At 42.2% G+C, this 18,181-nt stretch overlaps 1 protein-coding gene across 1 annotated transcript in view; it reads left to right on the top strand.

The window, feature by feature from the left end:
* The window catches only part of anos1 (anosmin 1), a 40,752-nt gene that overhangs the window by 8,522 nt on the left and 14,049 nt on the right, over window positions 1-18,181 (top strand). Inside the window, exons 3-4 of the mRNA XM_085384467.1 lie at window positions 12,487-12,549; window positions 12,848-13,070. Of these exons, the coding sequence (XP_085240593.1) occupies window positions 12,487-12,549; window positions 12,848-13,070 (286 nt within the window). The remainder of the gene's footprint in view (window positions 1-12,486; window positions 12,550-12,847; window positions 13,071-18,181) is intronic.

Below are 18,181 nucleotides of genomic sequence, written 5' to 3'. Positions count from 1 at the left end.
AAAAGTTTAAAAAAAAAGAAAAAAAAAACACTCCAGGGTGTTCTCTCTTTTTTTTCTTCTTCTGGTGGGGCAAAGAAAATATATTTTGTGTGCCCACAGCATGGGAGAGCATGCAGAAGAAGCCAAGAAGCTTTCCATGTTCAGAGCGTAGCTGATATTTGCAGGGTGTGCTTCCCTGTGGGTGTGATCCAGGCTCCACATCAAATGCTAGGATAGACTTAAGGCAACTAAATGTCTGCAAGAAAGCTGTGCGCTTCATTACTCAAACTTCTATCAGGGAAGGATGAGAAGAAAGGGCATACTCTATATGCCTAGATAGGTTGGCCTGCAGTAATTCACTGAAAGGCGCCAATCAGAATAACTCCTCAGGAGGAAAGTGGGCTATTTTTCCCTTTTCCCTCCATTTAGGATGATATTTAAATTCCATCTTTAAAAATTCCATCCTTTATCGGGGAGATGTTGACTCAGTCCTGCATTTTTCTGTGAGCCAATCATAGCCCCATATTTACTTATCAAGCATTTGCAGGGAGAAAAATCTTTAGAGAGCAGCATTGTCTGGCTGCCATTCGACGCCAATGAGTCGTGCATGTCTTTCATAGATGCCTTGCGTGTACCAGGTGGCTCCTTTGAGTGATCTTTCCTATCACTCACACCCTAAGCTTCAAATTCCAGAGCAAGAATAAGAAGTGTTTACTCTTTTGGATTACACGCGCCTTCGTCTTCACATGTTGGAAGCTTTGGAGCGGTTTTCCTGAATAACAATCGCTGGAATGCTACTATGTCACATTCAAAAGTGTCTTTCAAAGACACTATCAACCACAACCCCCCCTTCTACCAACCCACACATTTTCTCAAGTCTCACCTTATTATTGTTTCCTGGTTCCAGTTCATCTTAATTGAAGCACTAAATGCATATTCATCAGAAAAGTGTCACTTTCACTTGAAGCTTTTCTTGGTGGTTAGGACATTTTGAGGTGCACTGAAATGATGTAATACAATGGGTAAGGGTTAGCAGTTTTACAGCTGGGCATGGCTGGACATGGCTGGGATTGTTAGGTGCTTAAACAGACTTCAAAGCACCTTTTGGTCATGTTGAGGCCAGACATTCATCGCACTTCCCCGTGTTAGTCATATTACCAGCACCGACACCTCAAAGCAAGCCAGGCTAGAAATCAATCTGTCAAGTAGACTGTGTCTGGATTGCCCGCCAGCGTACGTGTAAGCAGAGTGTAATTTTTTTTCCCGAAACAGCCCTAGCCACTCTGACTTAATTCACTTTCCCATTTCACGTAGTCATATGTGACCCGAGTGTTCAATTTTGAGAGATCATGTAAAAAGACAGCCATGTATTTTGCCTTTTCCCCCCCCTTGTATTTTATGTAGTTTGAGGCAGTGTGAGTGTCTGTGTGTGGGTGGTAGAGGAGTGTGAAGCAAGGCTGGTCAGTCCCAGCAGGAAGGACCTGATCTGGACATGGTTGTTAAGTTTCATTGGTTAACGGGGGGGTCGCTTCATTGGCTGCTATCTGTGGAGCTCATTATTCACATGGTGGGTGGCAGGGAATGAAAACCCCCACAGAAAAAAAAAAAAAGAAACACCAAAGACGTGGCCACAGGAGAGGAGGCAAAGAGGCTGCGAGGCTTGCAGTTGAGACTTTTTCAGCAGTGAAAGCTCAATCCAGAGCTCGTCTTTGCAATCCTGTCTGCTCAGCATCTGAGTGATGAGTGCGCCAGGAAATACTTCAGGAAAAAAATATGCTCGCTATCTTATACCTGTCTATTTTTATTGATCCCGCAGAGCATAAGGGGCCTTTTTATTTATTTTTCCTAAAGATAATCAAAGTTTCACAGATAGCCTGATTTCCCATGTTCTCCCTGTCAGAAAGGATTTAATTCTCTTGAAGGATTAATGTAATCAAAGCTGCAGTGAAATCCTCTTTTAGCAATAATGACCAGTCACACTGAGACAATCTGCCATCATCCAAGTGTGTATTTTCAATCTGAGGACGTATTGGCTGAACATCACAGATTACAGCGTACTTATCACATTAACTTTGCCATCATTTCCTTTCCTAAGATCACGTGTTAAGAGGTGCTGTAGCAAGAATTAATTTGGTGGTTGTTGTTTGTATTTTCGTTTCCAGACCGATCGTGCCAACAGTCGCCTTGGTGAAAGAAAGATTAGAATTTAAGAATCTTTAAGCTGATGTACTTAGTAGATGGGGGCTTATCAATTTATTCCAGCTGCACTCAAAGCTGCTACATCCCGCAGATAAACCCCACACTGAGTGCTGTGTGTGATGGTTTCAGAACGATTGAAAAGCAGGGCCTCGATGACCAATGTATCTCTTAACCTTCTGACTTGGAGATGACTACTTCAGCAAAGTAGATTATACTTCAGCTTTTCCAGTCTGAACTTGCATCAGAGATGAAGAGAAAGTCAATTTTTTTTTTTGTCTTTTGTTTGCTCTCCACAGCTGTATACTTTATCTTATGTACTCAACATGCCCAGGTTTGCCCTCTGTTTGTGAAGTCTTTGCACTGCTTTTTGAATTGCATGTAAAAGAAAATTCAGTCATCACATCAAGCAAAGAGAATGCATTATATCACTACTTTTTTTTTTTTTTTTTTTTTTTGTCTGCATGTTATTTCTCAATCTGGATGTGTTGCAATTCAAAGATGCCGATAATGCTGAGGGGCTGTTTAGTGAACACTAGAGAGGGCAAGTAGGATTAGTGAATTTAAAGTGTGTCTGAAACTCAAATAAACAACTGGAGATAGTGGTGGAATGTGACTGGAGCATGGGATTAAGACGGCTTTCCTCCCCTCTATGGCATGTTGTGTTTTACATGTTGTTGGCCTACATTGGCACAGAATCTCCAGGTCTGGTCTCATTTGATTTGAGATGAAGCAGGAAGGGATTAAGACTGCTTGAGTGGTCATTTTATGAAACAACCCAGCAGAGCTAATGCCTTTTGACTTGTTTACCATGTCCTCGGTCTACAATGGCAGAAATTCATTTTTCATCCCATGCATGGTAAGCAGGAGTTCACTGTTGCCGCCATAAATCAACCGTGTGAACAGTCTGAATAAATGGCTTTGCCGATGAGGAAGTGTTTTTATCGTGCGATCCCGCTTTCAACTCTGCTTCTATACGTCTGTCATCAACACATTATGCATGATTGTTTGGGTGTAAGTACAGTATATCATGCATTGGGCAGATCTGACATGCTTTTCAGAAAACCGTGGAGAGGGTTTGGCTTTCCCATGCCATGTCACAGCAAAAGCTCATGGCGGCCTCTTTATCACCAATCTGACCCCACATGATGGATACATCCTGTTGAGTCTAATTGTCATGAAATGTAAACTGAGCTCAGAAGTAGGTGATAACTGAAGGTCTGGTTACAGCCACTGTAATTTTGACTCCTGTCACTGCAGAACATAACGTGAGACGCCCGTGGACCCGTAAGAAAAGGAGCCCTTTAAAGGGCAGTGGGGCATTGGTGTGTTTGTGTGTCTGGGTGAAACTTCAGAGTCATTAAGTATTAAGTGAACTCCTATTGCATTCCACAGTAGACAAAGCACAATTCTGGCAAAGCTGTGCGGGCTTTTTTTGCTCATAAATAAGGCAGGCACCTCTGATTGTGGGGTAAATGTATAATTCATGCATTGCCCCCCCCCTTCCCAACTCCTCCTCTTTTCCTTCTCACTTTCTGCCAAGCTATTGCTATTCAGCTCTTTGTTGTCTGCGCCCTCAACTGCATTTAAATTAATAATTAAAGTGATCCTCAAAGAATGTCTGTGACACCACCTGCTAGCTCACTCAACGTCTCTGAGCCTGGTTTGACAAACAAAATAGAAAGTCTCAAATCGCATAAATTCAGTTTCACCCCACTGGACCTGGAAAACAACATTGTTTTAGTTGGTTGTATTGAAGAGGGAATTATGACACTTTAAATGCTCGCAGAATATGTCCCGCACAAGGCTGAAAAACACACGGACAGTTGGAAAATATGTCATTATTTGTTTAAGAGAAATTTGAAGAAGCCTTTGCAAATCCTAGTCTCAATCACTTAATAGAGTTGTCACATCGTATACTTATGACTGATGGTTTGTTGTGATAGTGGAAAATACCACATTTCCATGTGGTATGGATGCGCCTGAAGATAGATGGAGGAGGGCAGACAGCTACCAGTTTGTTGGAATCATAGATTACCTGGTTTGGAACAAATGAAGTGCAGAAGCACTAAACATGCCATCATTTTTGTCTTTCCTGACTATAGTAATTCTCCAAGGACACTGCTAGCCCTGTGGGTTTCCTGTTAGTTTGCAGAGGTTTATGTAATCGTGGAACAAAACACCTCACAGTAACTGCTACAGCATAGTTTTCTTTCTTTCTTTCTTTCCCCAAAAATAACAGGCCAAAACTTCATATGAATAAAAAATGCACTTCCATCCCAGCAAATAGCTTTTCTGTTGCCTCCGAAACAATAAAACCAACATAAATCTTACAGCCCTAAATAGAATTAGTGGCATTTACGTAAGCAAGCTCCTGCTTATGGGGGAAAAAGAAAATTGTGAGGCTGTATAGAGTTGCAATCTCACATCTCAAGTCAGCACACTGAATCTTTTTGATCTACACGATCCACCCACTGTCTGCGCAGCACACACCTGTGCTAATTTACGGCGGTGCAGAAATTAAATACGCGATATCTCATGGACTATAAGGTCACATTAGGTTGAGGAAATGGCGTGTCTAGACTTCATAACAGCTCAGGACGAGGATATCTTCTTCCTGATTTACTCGCTGTATTTTTACAGTCGCTTTGAAACATAATGGCACGTCAGAGATATATTGGAAGGCTTTACTAGTGTATTATTTTACAGTCCATCAGATCACAGCTCGTGCGCTTGATGAAATATGTTTTAACCTGGTTAACGTGTAATGTGAATCTCGCTGTTGCTCTCTCTCTGTCTCGCTTACTGTTATTTTTTTAATTTTTATTTTTATAGATTTTGGATTAGACTGAAGCTCATTTTTAAAGCAGTTTAACGGAGGGTCAATGTTAGAGAAAACAGGAAAACCCTTAAGAGTAATGGTCTTTACTGTGAGAAATAGTGATGCTCAGACAGAGTATGCCAAGTCATGCTTGCTGTCATGTAGAGACATTTGAAAATATTCATATGTTAAGATTTTTCTTCTTGGAAAGAGGTTTTGAGGTTTGTTAGCTTCAGCAGGCCACATGTGAACATTTTGAAGCACTATTTTGTAATTTTGAGCAAACTAAAAATCTTTTTGGTTTAGAAGGTTTGGTCTAGAACACCAAATACAGTTAACTATGCAGAAATATTATGACACCACAAACACAGTCTAGTTCAGTAACTTACGTTCAGTAACAAACTTCAGTTGCTAAAGTTAAATGTGCATTCCCCGACTGGTTGGTGAGTGCTGGAGGCTTCTGGCTGACACTAGATGAAATCAGTTGCCAAGATCTAGCTGCACCAAAAACCTCCTATTTATCGGTTTTGTCACTAGCAGATTGCAACCAACACCTGTAGTTTGCATGGAAAATGCTAACTTGTCTGCAAATACTGGCCAATATGCTGTGTATATCTCCTGATGTGGTGACACAAACTGTAAATGGAGGATCTTTTCCTGCAAATTGCATGTTTAAAAGGCACGATTCTGTTTCCAGGTTGTGTCGAACTTTTTAAGGTTTCACTTCTGCTCAGCAAGTAGTTTGCAGTCATGTTGTCGTCTTTCATGCAAACTGCGAGTAGCCATTGCAATCTCTCCCTCACCAAAGCAATTCCAAGGAGCTTCTCAGTGCAGCACCACACACCTCTTTACACCTAGTCAGTGCCAGCAGCCTCTGGCAACCAGTTGCCAACCAGTCTGGGAATACATGTTTCCCTAGTGAGTGCTAGTTTCAGGTTGGTTGCTGACCAGTCTCTAGGCCTGTGTGACTGGGACCTTAGCTCAGGTGAAGCCTAGCAGAGAGCTAACGTCTGTAACTATCTGTGTCAACATAGAGCTGTCACTCAGAGTGGCCACTTCCTTAAATGTGAGACTTAGAAATATATTTAAATGGGTGAAAAAAATCACATAGTTATGTAGGGGGAAATCTGCAACAGAGATTATTTTGTTGTTGTTATTGTTGTACCAGGCTCTAATGCTTTTTATTTCTCCTTTAAAGCTGATCATGTTAAAATGGGAGTCGGTGAGGATTGACTCACTTTTGAAGCCAGCTTCAAGTGGCCGTTTGAAGAACTGCAGGCTTCAGCACTTTTGTGTTGTCTGTATTTTTTAGCGCTGGAGGCTGCCACTCAGCTTCGCCCTTCCTCCAACTTGATTAAAATAGTTTTTTTATAGATCTAGAGAAGAATTTTCAGCCGTATACCAAGATTGTATAAAAAGTAAGAATGTGATCCAAGCTGCATAATGTCACTTGAGGCCTGCTCTTTTTGTCTCTTGATTGACATTTGTTTAATGACTTTTTTTTCCGTATCGGTGCAGTTGCCTTAGAGCTGGCACAAAAAGTGTCAGTTACACTGTGCTTGGTTACAAACACTGCTAGGAAAACACACAAAGATGAACCCAGACAAAAGCTGGAGGCAAGTAAAAGTTCAGTGGCCATGTTTGCATAAGATCTCTTACATAATTTAAAAAAAAAGCTAATTCTTTGTCAACACTGCAGTGCGAGTGTCATGTTTTCTCATGTTTCTACTTTGGAGAGATTTTTGGAAAACATTGATGTGAACATTGTGGCTTAGTTCAGATGGATGGCCAAAAATGAGTTTTCGAATTTATCAGGTCTTACCTGGCCCTTAGAGTGAGAGGGAGAGAATGAAAAGCTGAGAAAGAGAATTGAGAGGAGATATAACAATTTAGGAGAATCTGAGCAAGTTGGGGGGGGGGGGGGGGGCGGGGTGACAGCTGAATAAAAGTGAAATAGAGTGAGTGAAGAGATGGAGTACGTGCCTGTTTCGCTAGAGGAGAGAGCAAACCCAGCAACTTACTCCTGGATGGGTCGATAGATATGAGCCGGGAGCTGCTGGAATAATTGAATACAGTCATTGGGAGTGTGAAAAGCACCAGGGCAGCAAAAAATAGCCATAACTCAATGAGATTGGAGGTGAGATTTACAGTGTGTGTGTGTGTGTGTGTGATCAACAACAAAGATTCCACCATATCTGAGTCAACCAGAGCAGGTAAAAAAAAAGCTGTGGCTTCATCCCAAGGAGCAGCAAAGGCACCTTGTAAATATTTGTTGGCAGCACTCAAGCTATGACACTCACCATCAGTACCTTCATCTCCCAGATGTCATCTCTAAGCTTTTGGGATAGCGGTGGGAAAAAAATCTACAGGGACCCGTGTAATAGCAGGTTGATTGGAGGGAAAGCACAGGTACCCACATAAATTTGTGTCTGCTGAATTTTCATTTACAAAATGACAGAATCAGTCATAGCTGTCTCACACAGCTCCACGTGACTGTACAAATATGTTCGAGCAATATGGGAAAATGTCATCCGCATCAGTTTGAATTATGGCTCCTGTTTTGTGTACACTGTGTATTGTTAAGCCTGGGGCTACCTTGACTGGTAGCAGTTCATGCTTCATTAACTAAAACAATACACTTGTGTGACATTTTCCGTATGCACTTTTCATAGTTTATGTTATTCCAGTCACTCACTTGGGGCAATAAGCATTTTACAATGGGTGGAGATAACCATACGATGACTAAGAAAGGCAGTTCCATGCACAGCAGACCCCCCTCCCTCGCTCTCTCCCTTCCCTCCTCAGTCCCTGTGTCGCCCCCCTCCCAGCCTCGTCTCAGGCATGAAAAAGTGAAGATGGGCTGTGGCATTGGCTGCCATTCAGCCCGACTCTCTCATCGGCCCCACAGAATGCCTTTCAGGGTCCCCCAGAGTAACAACTGCTGCGTTTTATTACAGCGTGAAATGGGGAGTGAAAGAGCGCTCTGGATGTTCCTACTTAACCATGCAGAATGTGTCACCATTGGGCAGGAAGATAAGAGGACAAAGGGGAAATCAGCCGCCCAAATGCTTTTGTTAAGGCTAACAGCTCAAGTCCATAGAAACAACCCCATGCTCTTGTTTACATCTCTGAGAAAAGGAAAGCATTTGTGTTTTTTGGGGGGTGAAATTTGTCCTGAAATATGTTAACCTTCCATAGAATAATTACATGCAATTTTTGTGATGCTAAAACAGATGGTAGCTCCGATGCCAGCCTGAGAAATTTGCTCGAGGGAGCCCCGATGCTGGCACCCAGAACCAGCACATACACTACGCCCAGGTCAATTATGTTCTCCACTCTAGTTCAGTGGTGTAGCTTTTCCAGTTTATGTTTCGGAAGTTAAACATGAGCTGCTGGTGGTGCAAGAAATGTAAATGTTTGAGTACTTCAAATCTCCAGAGGATCCACTGATACTCACCGGAAGATCATGCCGTGGTGCTATTCATTTAGGAACTTTTACACAAGTTCTAGATATAGATAGACTGTCCCTACAAACCACAAACCACTGTGATGGCACCCACTCATTTATGATGTCCCCGATTTTAATATTTGCTTGGCACCGCTTTGGTGCTTGGAGTCATAAGCGGCTATTTCTGCATCAGTTAGCATTCATAAACTGTACAAGTGCATCTCAAAGACACAGATACCAGCTAATGAGGGGTGAGTAACATACAAATAGAAAAAAATGTGTTGGATGACCCCCCCCCCCCCCCCCCCCCGACACACACACACACACACACACACACACACACACACACACACACACACACACACACACACTAATGTGACCTAGTGTTTTGAAGCATTGCACATGGATTTTACTTCCAGGAAAGAAAATTAAAGCCATAAAGCATTCTATCAGAAGGCCACCAGATGGCGATAGCAATGGTTGCATAAAGACTCTCAATCCTATAGAAGTCTATAGAAATATGGCTTTCTGCCTTTACTTCTGTACGTGCTTTCCTGCTAAATTTATCGGTGTAGTTACTCATTTTGGGGTCATAATGAATAGAAAATGTAATTTATTTTGTAAGTTTTAGTCATATTACTTTTCAAAATGAAGGTAATGTTTGAATCACAACTCACTGGCAAATGAGTGTGCAGTTTGCACGGTTTTAGTTTAGCAAAAAGTGTCTTTGCACCTAATAATGCATACTTTTCAGGATCCAATACAGTTTTCACACAGGGGGAAGTAAGACCACATAATTTTTTTGTATCAGGCGGTGAACATGTTTATTCCTGCATCCAAGTTTGCATTTCTAACCTGGAAGCTGCAACTGATTGCTTTTTTTTTTTTTTTTTTTTTAACATTGGCGTCATTTTCCAGCCCTAGACATTTCCATTTGTTAGTTGAGTTGGGATTTTTTGTTTGCTGTATTTAATATTTAGTTTAAGAATGCCCATTGACTAAAGGTCAGCAAAACAACATTTTTAAAAATCAATGCATTTAAAAATGAAGCTACTTTCATTTTTCTTATTCACAAAAGGTCACCATAGCCAGTAGCTCTAGAGGATTGATTTGGCAGACTTTTACACTGGACACCCTTTCTGAAGCAACCCTAAAAGCAATTGTGTCTCCTTCTGGGCTTTTAACTGGGGCTCTGGTGCTTGTTAGTCGAATGTAGAAAAACAGAAGAACTGTTTCAATAAGGTGAGTGTGTGTGTACCAGCCTGGGATGGGGTGGAGGTGGCACACCCTTAAGAAATTACACAAGAGTTTATAGAAAATAAGTCTTGGCCCATCCAAAGGATTAGTCTGGCATCATCAGTAACATGGTTTAGATTGAGCACCAAACTGTGTAAATAGGAATCAGGTCTTTGATTGATGAGCGCACCTTTGTAATTATATCCAGGCATCCTATTTGCTTTGGCAAGACATCTGTCGTCGGTCCTCATCTTCCCTCCTTAAATGTCAGGTTGGGAGGTGTGGCTGTGGAGAAATGCTGACAGACTGTCAGTTTTCAGCACACCTGCAGGGAGCCCTGCCTCAACACAGATGCTTATCTTTGTGTCGTTTATGATGCAGCCACTTGTACAGCAAAAACAAGTTCCCGATAGAACTGTGCAGCTTTTTGCTAGTTAAGAACTTTTGCCCCGAAGAGTTACATTTTAAAAAAAAAAGGAAAGAAAAAAGACTGTGAGGGTGAGACAACACTAAACCCACAGCCAGCATTCTGATCTGTGTTGCAATATCCACGGTACACAATGTGCTGTGTTAATTCATGCTGCTTGGCATGCTGCTCTGAGCATCTCGGGGTAACGATGATTCTATTTTCACTCAGTGCAGTTGTGATTGTGGTGAACCAGAGAGGGTTTCATCCTCAAGAAAAGTCAATGAATGCATTCTGGCCATGCACACAAGATCGTTCAGTGAGTAAAATGAGCTTGATCCCCAGGCTTATGTGTGTATGTTCAGTGATTTGTAGAAGGGATTTTGGGGGCTTTAACATGTGCGTCTACTGGCAGAATATCCTTTAGACACCGGTGAAGCACACAGTTATTGCCTCAACACCTCATTGGTGCAGCGTGGGGCTCGTATATGAGCCTGGGATGCTGAGGTTTGCTGCTGCTGCGCCACAGCCTCTGCTCCCGCAGGACACAATTGAGAACAGAATTAATGATATAAGGTCACCATATTATGAATAGCAGATGATTTTAAAACGGCATAGAATGAGGCATGACTTGGACAGCGCAGCTAAGCTCGTATGTCATCTTAAGTCTCCGAGGTGTTACAGCGGTTTCACCTGATCAGCTCTGTAGAAACCACATTAGTTTCTCTTGGAGCTCTCTGCTGTCATAACCCGACAGGGTGTCCAATTTTTTCCTCTTGGCACTTTATATTTTATATTGCTGGAGTGATATCTATATTGCTATGAAGTAATTAAGAAAATACCTTCCCTCCCAGCCTTCTCCTCCCCTGGGAAATGGCCTGTTTAGCACTCAACACACTGTCCACACAGAGGTTGTCAGCTGCTTGAGACAGGGTTGGGTAAAGGAGAGACCCGGCAGAGAAGCAGAGTGCTGGCAGACGTGCGCACGGTCCTGATTGCAGCTTGCTCCTCCAGAAGCAAGGTTTATGTTTCATCATGCGCCCGTCCACCACACTCCATAAAAAGCAAATAAACTGTTCTCTGGCAATGGCATAATAATGACAGAGCCGGCTAATGAGTGAATTAAAGAGTAATAACTAAAACTCTGGCTCCCAGCCTGAGATGAAAAAATTCTTACCTCAGCTCCAGTGTTTAATGCAGTCACTACAGTAGGTGCCCTGATTTAATCATTCTATGTGCCTTACTCTTTGTGTTCTTCTCATAATCTGTATCCAGGGGTCTCCTTTTCTAACAGAAAGTGGACTTTTGCTAATGGCAGGTATCCATGTTATATTTGCCTCTATTACTTGCCGGCATATTGAACTGTCCTGGATGATGAATGTAGGAGAAAGCGTTGAAAATGTACTGTTGTGCCTACTTTAGCTGCACTGTAGCTGGTGAAGGAGTCTAAATTAAACAGGGTTGAATGAGTGGCTTTGGCAGGTCGTTGGTGCGGTTTGGGCTGCTCCCAGTGCAGTACAGAAGCAGCCTGGCAGCGGTTTGACTGAGCTCGCTCTTCTTTTTCACACCAGCTCTCAGCGGCCAGGAGCAAGAGCACATAAGACCCTAGCTTTTCTCAAACCCAATCCGAACATATTCCTTTTTCTGCAGCGGGATCTGCCTGATTCTATCGGACACGCATGGACCTTTTTGTTATATTACATTCACCTTTATTGAATTTGATTCGTTCGGGGTGAGCAGCTGAGTATAAAAGAAAAAAGGAGTATGGACTGGAATCCTGAACTTTAATTTTAAACGTTATCTTCCCAAATTATGTTTGGCAAAACGACTTAGAGCTACACTTTACGCTGAAGTTTTTCTTTTATCCCGCGCCGATTTCGAGCATTCAGTAAATTTGTTCCGCATGTTAAAAAAGGGAATCCCAGGAACATTAAACCAAGTGTATCATTTATTAAATGCTCTCTGTTCAGCATGGTAACAAGTAGGGAGCTTAGTGCCAGTGCCAAAGTGTATCAAGCCCAGACATGTACAGGGGAAGTGGCAGGACGAGAAGGAGGCGTAGACAGCATGGGAGGCTACTAGTGTTAAGGCGTGAAGAGAGAATCTGTCAAGGCCTACACCAAGCAAAACCCAAGCAAGAGCAGAGTTTTTAAGAGACAGCCTGCAACTGACAGACAAACTTTCTCCCATATCTGCTTTTGTAGAGGACTGTTTGCGCCCTTTGATGGTTTGGCCATTATCCGTAGCAAAAAGTGGTGTGTTTGGTTGCTGCAAAGGTGGTAGGGGAAGTGCCTAAGCGAGGTGCCTGTCAGCCCACCACAAGTAGGCACCATCTCCACAGCACTAACACTTTGATGTGGCTGGTTCTTTGAAGAACTGACACCCTTCTCCTTTTCACAGTGCCTGGAGCCCTGCAAGGAATCCTGGGACCTGAAGGAAAACCAGTGCCAAGATTTATGTGAGGTATGTCACTGCCACAAATGCTGCGGTTGCCTCAGATTTTGAGCTTTTGAGGGGGGTTTTTCAGGCCCAGTGGGAAGATTTAGTAAGAGGAAAGTTTGAAAAGGGGTGTGAAGCAACTGGTTTTGCACTGTAATGACACCCTCTGTGAGCCTAAGCTGTTTAATGTACTCGCCGCTCCAGTGAGTCATGAGCAGAAATGTAAACAGGAGAATCACTGTTAGCTCACAGCCCTGCCTTAAAAAAGTAGTCTGACTTATATTTTTTTTTTCTCCCCTTCTCCTTCCCTCTTCTTCCTCAGCCCCTCTTTCCCAAGAAACACTACGAGTGTCTCACTAGCTGCGAGTTCCTAAAGTCTGTGGAGGGAGTGAAGCAGGGTGACTGCCCTGCCCCGGAGAAGGCCAGCGGCTTCGCAGCTGCCTGTGTGGAGAGCTGCGAGGAGGATGGAGAGTGTTCAGCTGTCAAAAAGTGCTGCTCCAATGGCTGTGGCCACACCTGCCAGCTGCCAAAGAATCTCTACAAAGGTGATGCTGAAGGCAGATAAAATCAAACATTATTTTATCGTATTCTGCAACAGTACATCGCCGTGTAAATCCTTAAGAAGTCATATATGGTTCATTTGGCAGCCCCTGGTTGTTTAATGAATACAACAGCAAACACTCCTTGAGCTGCTGCTTTGTTAAACCTCTAACCGGGGTGTCGGTTTACAGTAAAAGCAGCCATTTCGAAACAAGTCATTTTGTTTGACCTGGCTTCGTCCCGGCCACGACACAAGCAGTTTTCCAACCACAGCAAGGCACATTAAACGTTTTTTACCTTTCCGAGGAGCCGGGGCGGCACAGCGTGTTGCTTCTAAGTGCCGCTGCTTCCTGTTCCATTACCGAAATATTTAACAAGATTTACCAAGGAGAAGACGTGTCTTTGTATATTTTTGGTAACTAATACAGGTGACAAATGCACTGCGTTTCCTGTGACGGCTTCACGTTTAAAGCCTGCCGTCTTTTCCCATGCTTCAAATGTGAAGCACCACTGGTGGGAGAGTAAAGTGTAATCAAAGACGCTGTTATCGTTCAGACAAAACCAAATCAGTCAAGCCTGATTAAATGTAGAGCATCGCTGGAATAACTAGACCTCCCACCAACAATCAAAGCGACTGCATCAGAGAAATCATTCCTGAATGTAAATAAACTGACAGCCTAATGCTGACAAATGTTGTCCACAGATATAAACAAGGTTTGTCAGAAATGGCAGTCTTAAGGATCGTAACTTCCACATTCCTAAATTGCCGCATTAATAGCAGTTTATAATAAGTCAGAACATAAGTATTAAAAGGTTACATACTGTGTATTGTAAACAACTCTGTCTGTGATTTCCTTATATATCAGCACCTTTATTTGCTTGTTTCAGGCTTGCAATTAACTGCGGTTCTGACTACACACATTAAACTCTAGACATCCAAGTCCCCAATTTAGTTTCCTTTTAAGTGGTATTTTGTATCAGCTTGTTCCAGCTGCTCGTTGAAGCCATGTCATGCTCACATTGAATTAAACATCGCACCTAAGACTTAATGTTTTTCTGTTCCATTTCAACTGATTAATTCTTTTCCAGATGTCTTGTGTACATTTTTATAAATATCTCTGTAAAATCCAGTGAATTTGAAAGCTGTTTGATTGCGCAGCATTGGTTTAATTAGTTGCCGGCAGAACATTTGAGATCAATGAACAGAGAGAGGGAAACGTTTAGATAAAATGCTCAGTTAAAATGCTCTGTGACAAATGAGAAAGCTCTAAAAATAGTTATTTAATAAACATCGTTCTTTATTTAATACTTAATTATTGACAGGGTAATAGTCAGCAAGGTTGACAGACCTTAAGGGACAGTGTCTAAACATCAGGTTGTAAGCACAGATTAGCTAACTGTCAGTCACTTGGCACACAGTACTATGGAAATGCTCGAGCTATCCCTCATTTCTTTCTATTTTGCTACAAAAATGTGAAATAAATGCAACGATTTCTTGAAACTTGCAAACTTGAATGGAATTAGAATATATTAGGCAAAAGCAAATTTTGTTTAATTCTAACAAGGTTGAAGGTGCATATATGAAAAAATTCAAATTTGGATTCAAAACTCCATAAAACCTGTTGCTACAGGTTTTATGGAGTTTCCAGCTCAGTTCTTGTATAATCTGGCATACCTCAGCCTCTTCTCCCTGTTTCTCTTCCTTAAGAATGGCTTCTTGACATCTCTCAGGTCCCGATTTTTAAAAAGTTTCAGATATTATTCACCTGCTTTAGATAGCGTTTGTTATTATCATTATTATTATTATTAATCGATTTTTTTAGGCCTATTTGCACCTCCATGTGTCCTGTTTGTTTCAAGGACACACTCCACACCATGATGGGAGAATCACCTTTTTGTGTCTGTCAAATTGTGATTTTTGTAGATTCGACTAAAGAAGGAAAAAAAGTGTTTTTGTGACAGTCTGCTAGTAACAAAGACACAACACTAGTTCTTCCCTTGAGTTAGGGGCCTTTTTAAATAATGGAATCATTCATAGCCACAAACAAACTGTAAATATGGAATGGAGAAAAACTTTGCAAGAAGTATTGCAAGAAAGTCTCCTTGGAAGCAAAATATTAAGAAATGAGAAGTGGCTCAAAACTTTTGCACAGTGCCGTCTTTATTTATTTATTTATTTATAAGAATTGCTGAGTATGGCTTATAAGAAGGACTAGATTACATAACACGGTTCGTCAGCCCAATCTTGCATACGCTGCTTTTCGACTTTTCCTGTTCGTTATGTGGAGTCTCGTATCTGGTACCGGTTCAATGCAGCCGTCGTGTTTTTTAATATGATTAACTGCTTCAGGTTGCATAATTTTCATAAATACCGTTGAACCAATTAATCCCTGCCTGTTAAACATTATTGTAAATCTCAGTGACGCAAACACAGATAATCTTGCAGGGTTTTTGACAATTGCAGTAAGAACCTGAAAATCTTTATTTCATCTCTTTGCATTGTGCTTCACCCACACATCCCTCATGCCATTTCAGCTGTAAATGGGAATGGATATTCAGCATTGAATTTGCAGGATAAGCTTGAGGGTTTCATAGACACAGATGTACCCAAGAATCTTTGCTCCAGTAAAATGGTTTAATAGTGCTGCCCAAGGCGACTTGATGTACCGCGGGTGCTGAGTCGTTATGTGAGAGAACCCAGGGCCCTTGAACTCAGAAGATTGGAGCTGGAACTGCATTATATACGCTGTCAGCACACAATTGCTGGCACCCTGAGGCCATAACAAAGTTCAGGAGATGAAGCGGTGGTAGGAGAGTCTAAATTAAGCTTTGAACCGCTCCACTGATAGACCGTAGTGCATGCTTTGAATCACACTTTAAGCATGGTTTACTGTGTAGCACACTTACTATTGCATGGCAGGAGCATGTGATATGTCAGTTTGAGCTTGTGCACACAGTAGAACATGGAAGCATTTATATTTGATTTGATCTTGAGGGACGTCATGGTGGATGTCATGCACTAAAAGGTGTACAGCACCCTAATCTGGGAAAGATGAAAGCTGGCGTGACCTTGAGAATTTCTGTACACTGACCGAGTCAATGAAAACCATTCACGGCACGGCGAGACCTTCATATCGAGCAGCCTTCCCGCTGATTTAGCCCAAACACTGAGCTCATGATGGGTCGCCTTCAGCGCTGCATTTACACTGAATTACACCAAGTATTCTGGTGAAAGTCTGGATGGAATTCCTGTCCCGGTCCTCAGTGTTAAAGGTCTAATTAGATGCTCATGCCTTCAAGAGTGTAATTGTTTCTGTGTGTGCGCAAGTGTGCATGCAGTCTTCACCATGATGAGCCTTGATGCTGGAAGCCATTAGCAAACATAAGCGGGGAGAAATGGAGCGTTTCCCCCCACTGAGATCACTCTCAGATGTGTGTGTTTGTGTGTGTGTTTGTGTTCAGGCTAGGGTCCCCAGTTAATGTCAAAGTCCCTGAGATAGACACCCCCCCCCCCCCCAAAAAAAAAGAAAAAGAAAAGAAAAAACTTAAGTCTTGAAGACACTGAACCCCCTGAGTTTTTGATGTTTAACAAACTTTCTTCTTCTTCTTCCATTTTTTATTTTTTTGCACCAATAAGTTCCACATCATCCACTGCTCTCCAGCGTTGTTTTATTTGTGGAGAAGTTCCTCATATAAAATATGCAGTGCGTATAGAAATAGAAATAACTAGCTTATTAGACAGTCTCTCCTTTTATACTTCTTTCATTTTCATATTGTTCTCTCTAGTTTTTCTCATTCCTGGGAAGAATTGGCTCGACATGCGACACAAGCCTGCACGTTTTGCATGTTTTCTATTTCTGAGACGAAAAAAAAGAAGAGAGAGAGAATGTCAGAATTTAATTAAATGTAGCCATAGTCACGCTGTCACAACAAGTCAGTCAGTCCACAAGCCCCCCTCGCATTACTGTAAATCATTGTGCTACACGGAGTATTTACACTGTTTTCCTCACCCCCTGTAATTAGAGCAGTCATTATGACAGTATGTGCGTGAGTATTGAGAATTATATTCCTGGAGTGTAATTGTTGGCATGATTAAGACATGAATGAACGCTGTACCCTTGATCGTGCTTCAGCAACAGTTGCATCATGATTTGGAGTAAGTGTGTGGCAAGGAGAAGAAAAAGAATGAAGCGTGATTTTTCTATTTATTTATTTATTTTTTTGGACCAAACCTGTCTCGAAGGTTATCTCACGGAAAAGCATTAATTGTCCTCCTACGTATTGTCAAAGAGACGTGTGTGCGTCTTTGTATTTTCGTGTGTAGCTTTGCGAGCACTTGTGTGACTTTGTGGGAAGATGAGCGAAGACAGAAGGGGAAGAGGAATGCTGCGGTTACCTCGGTGTTGATTATTGCGCAGGAAATATGACACGTTTGTTCGCGCACGCTCTGCTGTGGAGCTGTGAAACCACAGCACAATGACCCCCAGCTGTTAGTATGAAGAAAGCTGTTATCAATGGGACAAAACAAAGTACTGAGTCCTTATGCATATGACTCAAGGGGTCCTCCTTCCATGATTCTTGCGCATCAGTCACTTTTTCATGCTCTGCAAGGGGGCTGAATAGACATATAAGCTTATCAGATGCTCTGAATGCAAATTGCACTCTTATGTTGTTTACCGACATATTAGCCTTGAGCGTGGAGTGATGCCGATCATAAATGCGAAGCAGCAGTAAGCCGTTCGGCAGCGACAGAGGTCCAACATAATGTTCTGAAGTGCTAGGTGATTTATGGAGAACTGTTGGACGTGTTGGGTCTTCTCCTGTAGTTCCAAACTTGCTTTTCCAATCTCCATCTCATTATCACCGTGCCCGACGCTCAATCAACAACTCACTACGTGTCCAGTGCAATAAATTTACTTGAGAGAGTCAGTCTGACTTGGCAGAATGTTTGGCCGGTCCCGCACTTAATAAATCTCTAATTTATTGCACATGGCCGCACTGACTTTGACTGAAAGGCTGAATGTGAAGTTCAGTGATGCAAATTAACGCTGCATGCATGTGCGCGGATGCTTGTACTGGATTATTTTGCGTCTGCGAGCGAGAGAAAGAGAGCATA

This window comes from Rhamphochromis longiceps, linkage group LG16 (genome assembly GCF_057381845.1).
Source record: "Rhamphochromis longiceps isolate RC_006_pf linkage group LG16, R_longiceps_female_GT1.1, whole genome shotgun sequence".
NCBI classification, from domain to species: Eukaryota; Metazoa; Chordata; class Actinopteri; order Cichliformes; family Cichlidae; genus Rhamphochromis; species Rhamphochromis longiceps.
This window is presented reverse-complemented; position numbering and strand designations above follow the sequence as displayed.